We start from the raw sequence: 6285 nt of genomic DNA, 5'->3' as shown, positions 1-6285 counted from the left end.
GCACTTGGCTTTTATAATAAGTAACTTCAACTCTGGAGAATCACTTTAGCGTAAGGTTATTCAAATTCACTAAATGGTTATCGAGGAAAAAATGAAAAATTAGCTAAACATCTCGTTTTTACTTGATGAAATAATGATAATATTTATAATTGTCTGAAATAAATGCAATTTTAAAGTTTTAATTACCATTTAAACATATTAAAAAGTTTTACGCTCAATATTAATAGAGATTGAAACTAAATATTTTTTTGTTTCGAAGTTAAAATTAAGGCATATTCACTGCCTAAAGTCAGTTAAAAATTTTCCATATTCGTTATTTCTTATTTTATTCAAAGTTTTTGGTCAAATTCCAAATTTTCTCTCAAACCGTTGACTCTTTTTTTGGTATAGATAGTATTTATTTACCTCATGATATGCTGCAAAACCTAATTAATCACGAATTTCTTATTTTATGTACTCTTGTCTCCAATTGTACCTCCTAAACATCCTTAAACCAACTGTTTAAGCAAGTAGCTAGTACGATAATAGTTGGTAAAGATGATTGAACTGTTAATTAGTTTTTTAACTGCTTTTTTCAAAAGGAAATAATTAAGGTCAAATTTTGCTTTACAATAGGTATATTAGATATAATTTTGTGTATGCAGGTGTGAAATTTAAAATTCTAAAACTTTTATCCGCATGTTAAATATCAGTTAACTTCAATTGAAAAATAGCAGTTTGTATTATTCAACAACAAACTAGATAAGTGGTTTTCTTGGTAGCAAATACTTTTATTACGTAGTTAAATTTGATGGGGTATCGTATGATTAACCGTGGTGCACACACACAGTACACATTACAACAAAAGACCATTCTATGATACTATTAGCTCTGGTCTGTGCTCTTGTTACAAACATTTGTTGAATAAACACTCAAGACCCCAAAATTTCAAAAAAAGTTTAAAAAACTAAAACGCGTTTCGAGATCCTCAGTTAGAGACTCAATGATATTTTGAATATATATATATATATACATATGTTAGTTAATTAGTACATAATTTATGATTTATAAATAAACTTACGTTCTTTTTTGTCATCACTTTGCCAATCGAATTCTCCGTTTTCCACGAGTTCAAGGAACTTATTCCTCTTCTTGAAATACATCGCTAGATCGGTAGATAGAATGGCTGTTTCTACTAGATGCATCACTTTTTTGTAATCTTCAGGCGATAACTCCTGTAACAATGGGACGGAAACTATAAAACTCCTAATTCTAGTCTAAAACGTTACGGAGAAAGAAAATCAAGAGTTTACGACATGTTTCTGGGTTTTTAATGTGTTAATTCTAATAAATCAATAAGAATTATATTTTAGTTAGCAAAAACTAACGTTTGTACGTACATACATACGTGTGTGTGTGTGTGTCTGTGTGTGTGACATTTAAACTTTTTAAAACCCACCTACTTGAAAAATATTGTTGCTATCAGTGTTGAGTATCATAACGCATTGGTCGAAATGATGATGTTCCATGGTGCTTGTAGAATACAAAACAGCCAGTGGCGAGTCGGTTTTTGTTTGAAAGGCATTATTTGTACCACGATGATCCAAATCGTGACAGAGGCAGGCCACTAAGAGACCCAAAACATCTAAGTCACTCATGAAACGGTCCATTTTTCCAGTCTTGAACATCGCAAACATTGTTTGTGCCACGTTGAGGGCATGTCTCCAGTTGTGATATTTGACAGGCCGATAGTTTTTTTTTACTGACAAAACCCAACGACAAAGGACCTGGAACAACCGGAAAACATCCTAAAAATCTTCAGGTAAAATGCCTATTGGGATAATTTAAAAAAAATGGCAAGTTTTTTTGTTCTGACCGCCGTAATTCAACTTTTAAGTCTCGCATTTCGAAATAAAAATCTCTTCTGTTGACTTAAAAATTTCCTGTTGATCTAGGACCTTTAAATTTGACACGAATGAGGACCTCAAAGCGTAGATATAAGAAAAAATTTGAAAATCCTTAATTTCCAATAAAACTACACGAATTTATTACGGGAAAAACATAATTTCTGTTTAGTTTCTTTTCTTTTTTAGTTATCATAACTGTTATTTAAAATTAACAACTAACAATAATATAATTACTTAATAAGCTTTACATTAATATAAGTAATCCTCAATTTTTATACATAAAATAATGCCTCAATTTTGTCAACTGTAAACTTTCTAAAACAAGATAACTCTCAACAATGAGCAAATTATAATTATTCCTTCAGAAAAGTTGTTTGTGTTTCTTGGAGGGTAAAAGATTTATTTTTGAAGTTTCTTCCTGAAGTCACTTCATTAAAAGTAAAACTTATTTACATTTTAATTCAAAATTGAAAAAATAAGCAAAGGAAAATAAAAGAAAAGTTCTCTGTGTTGCAAGTTGTTTAATTAATGTCGTCGAAAAAAAAAATTACAAATCAGTTTTATTAGAATAGGAGATTTAGTATTATATTTTAATGGTTCAAGTAGATTATAGTGAATACTGAATAAGTCCAGTATTACCAGCTAAGTTAAGTCTTTTCATATTTCTGAATTAGCTTTTTGGTATACAACCCCTAAAATAAACGAACTGTATAATTTGAAACACTCCTAATTTCCGTTTATCGGATAAAGGGGGTGAACATATATAAATAGGTATTATATATGTGCATATATTCTGATTAATACGTTTTGGCTAGATAATTTGTAATTAAATGGCTAACGTAGCGGCTCAATTTTTTGAATTGTTAGAGAGATACGAAATAACAGCAGTTTTCAATTAGATTTTTACACTATCCTTTTCTGTATCCCTGACAATCTGTGTATAAAATTTTATGATAGGTTCTATACTTCATTTACTTTCTCTAGCGATGTGTCCCTTCCAATGTCTTGGATGCGCGCTGGCAAAAGCGTAGGTAGGGAGAAAAAAGCTCATTATACTCTCGACTCTTGTTCATTAAACATACTTTTTCATACAGTACCTTCCAAAAGTTTTGTTGAAACATGAATAGTAGTACGAGTCGAAAACAAGCGCTAAAGCGATTAATGTATCTTCAAATATAAATAAACATCTCGTTGATATTTTCAGTAGTAAATGGTACCAATAACAGCACATTTGAGCAATGCAATTGTAGTGGATAAAATTATCAAATTTTCAGTGAGTTGTCTCCTTCCTTTTCTGGTCTAGTGCTGTTCTTCTCTACTTTGCGCCGGTCAAACTGAAGCTCACATCGCTACAGAAACTAAACGAAGTATACCCGTGGCTTCGCTCGCGTTAATGTCTTATATAAGTGACAAAGTTCATCGATGACCACATAAAACTAATTTTTGTATCCTTCGAGAACATACCCTATGTTCTTCTCTGACGATTGACTGAATAATTAAGACGTGAAATGGTAACAAATAAACAAACAAACTCACTTTCGCATTTTAAAAATAAATCGGTGTAATTTTAAGTTAGTTAATTATTGTTATTGTTAAATTGTAAAGTTTTGAACTAGTTTACCGTTTTAATCAACTTAATTAACGGGAGGTAAACAAAGGCACCTCTGCTATTAAAATAGCAGCTGTGTAATGATTAAGGACAATACGTTTGCGTGCTTTACTATGTATGGTTTAATGCTTCGTCAGCAGCAGTTATCCTGCTATGCGAATCCTTTGTCCTTTAGAGTGTTCATCCTAGCGCTTTTAGGTAAGGGGTTGACACAAGCTGATTAGCAATCAGTACGAGCCCATTCTAGATAAGTTTGTTAAATCTGTTTTGTTTAAAAGGCTCCTTGGTAAATTAAATATAAGGCTCAAATTTAAATTACTACGGGTGGATAGATTTATAATCGCAAAATAATTTGAGCAAACAGTTTGTACTGTCGGAATTTGCAGTTTTTGGTAGGCAAAAGATTGAATTAAAATTAATAAATTGAATTTTTAAGGAATCTGAATCAGGAAAATGCTAATTAATATCTCGAAAATAATGGCTCTTAATGAAGTTTTATTATTATTAATCAGTAATTTTGTAGAAGGCGTTAAATCACAATCGTAGATAAAAAAGTAATTTATCATTAGTTTAAGTTTATAGCAAATTTTTAGAAACCAAAATTTACATAATTAATATAGAATGTTGGAAACATGAAAGATTACTGAATGTTATGTTTAATAACATGGGGTTTAATGAATTTATAAAATAGTGACTTGAAAATTTCAATCTTTTTTTAAAATTATGAGATAACTGAACTTACTTCGTATGGGATATGAAATTGCTGCACGAGATTGCAGTCAAGAAACATCCTGATAGTCGCCTTACATGTTTCCAGGTCAGAAAGCTCGAAATCTATGAATGTGAAGTTTTGTAAGTTGAACGTTTCCGCAGATGGTATCTCTTCCTTTAGAAGTTGTTCGACAGCGTCATTGCTTGCAGTGGCGTGATAAGAAAGGCATTCAAGAGCTACCTTCTGCTTTGCCATCAATTTGCAAGCATTCTCGTACATTTGGGTATTATGGATACCTGAAATTAATTACGTACAAAACATTTCAATTACTTTAAGGAATATAAATATTACGTAACATTTTTGAAATGTGCTGTAACTGTTCAGTCGCATAAAGGAACTTTCAAACCGTATAAAGAATTATAGAAAAATAAATAAGTCAATTATCATTAACAAACGAATTAGGTACGATACAGTAACTCCTGGCTTTCTCGGAAATGGAACAGAATTTTGAGGACTGAATAGAAGAACTCGAGAGAGTCCCCTGAGGACGTAAAAGTTATTTCCTTGCAACACAAAAATGAATGCTAAAGTCATTCTGGAAAATTTGTATTTCAAAGGCAATTTACAACTTTAAGCGAAGAAGTCCTTGTGGGGTTAAGTACATAATCCGGAGATTTAACGAAAGTTTGTAAAGTACGGAATTTAATTTTGAAAAGAAAATGTCACATTGTACAGCAGTTCGCCCACAGTCAATAATAAAATGTAAATTGTTCAAAGTCTAAACGTATAATCTAAGCTTATGATACAATAAATTGATTTCCATGCATACGGTACCTAGCACATTTGCATGGAATAACTATCAAAATGTGAAACTATTATGCAAATTTTCTTATTAGAATATTTCAGTTGTGTTGGAGAATTTCACAAATTGAATGTGGGTGCATAAATTATCCTTTGTATAACAGCGAAATGTTATTAAATTAGTAGTTTCTAAAAGTTGCTAGAAAAGCATATTCAATTCTTTCAAGGGGGACAAACTACCATTTGTTTTAGATTAAAAATCTAAAATTTACGTAGAGTTCGATCAAATCTGCTTTTTATTTTTTGATTTTAGACAGTTTGTTACACCTTATGTTTTATCTGACCCACAACTATTTGCTGAATGTGAAAGCATATATTTCACATCCACGTATTTATTTCATTTTATTAATTTCAAATATTAATGTGAAAATTTATTGTCAATTTTTACCCGCTATAAATTACCTCAAGTTACTGAGAAAAAATAAACACCCTCGCCGGGAATCGAACCGAGAACCTTTAGTTTTACGTACCACTGCTCTAACTACTTAGCAGTAATTTATAGTGGGTAAAAATTGACAATGAATTTTCACATTAATATTTGATATATATTTACCACTATGCAATGTCAAAGTGTTTCATATATTATTAATTTCGTTCTCTGAGCTTTCAAAACCTGTAAAAGTTTACTGATGCATTTCGAAATTAGTCGATGATTGGCTTACCGAGGCCGCAAAAAATAGCGAACGCTTCAAATAATGACACATCACAGTCGGAGAAAGGCAATCCATTAGCTTTATTAATCATTTGTGCCACCCCAATAATATTCTTCTGACCGTTCACGATCGGCATGCAAAGCAACGTTTCGGCGAAATCTGCATCTGTCATATCATATTTTTCTTTTAGCCACGCTTGGACATCCACTATGTTTAATATTTGACCAGTTGTGGCACTGTATGCCGCTATTTGACCTAATGTGGATGTTTGCAGGTCGAAGGACGACGGTCTTGACATGAGGGTTTGTGCGCCACCAGCTCGTAATTCGAATACAGTAGTAAATCTGCGATGAACAGAGGAATGAGGCTTTTATTACTTAATTATGGTGTACAAATAGTGAAAAAAGTACGGAAATTATAAACTAGCCGATATATACTAGGAGAAATATCCTATATTAATCTCCTTAATGAGTTAGTTTCACAACTTTTGTATGTACATTTCACATAATTAAGGCATTTTCTTCCCGCTTGTTTGGTGATTTACGAAGGAAATTTTTCGCTAAA

General features: G+C 31.6%; 1 protein-coding gene across 4 annotated transcripts in view; it reads right to left on the bottom strand.

Moving 5' to 3' along the window:
• The window catches only part of LOC108745273 (cGMP-specific 3',5'-cyclic phosphodiesterase), a 48659-nt gene that overhangs the window by 3978 nt on the left and 38396 nt on the right, over nt 1–6285 (bottom strand). For all 4 annotated transcript variants that reach the window (XM_018481424.2, XM_018481422.2, XM_018481425.1 and 1 more), the window contains exons 6-9: nt 5731–6065; nt 4238–4503; nt 1443–1766; nt 1061–1214 (exon numbers count right to left, since the gene is read on the bottom strand). In XM_018481424.2, the coding sequence (XP_018336926.1) occupies nt 1061–1214; nt 1443–1766; nt 4238–4503; nt 5731–6065 (1079 nt within the window). The remainder of the gene's footprint in view (nt 1–1060; nt 1215–1442; nt 1767–4237; nt 4504–5730; nt 6066–6285) is intronic.

Source organism: Agrilus planipennis, unplaced genomic scaffold (genome assembly GCF_000699045.2).
Source record: "Agrilus planipennis isolate EAB-ADULT unplaced genomic scaffold, Apla_2.0 scaffold38, whole genome shotgun sequence".
In the NCBI taxonomy this organism is placed as follows: Eukaryota; Metazoa; Arthropoda; class Insecta; order Coleoptera; family Buprestidae; genus Agrilus; species Agrilus planipennis.
This window is presented reverse-complemented; position numbering and strand designations above follow the sequence as displayed.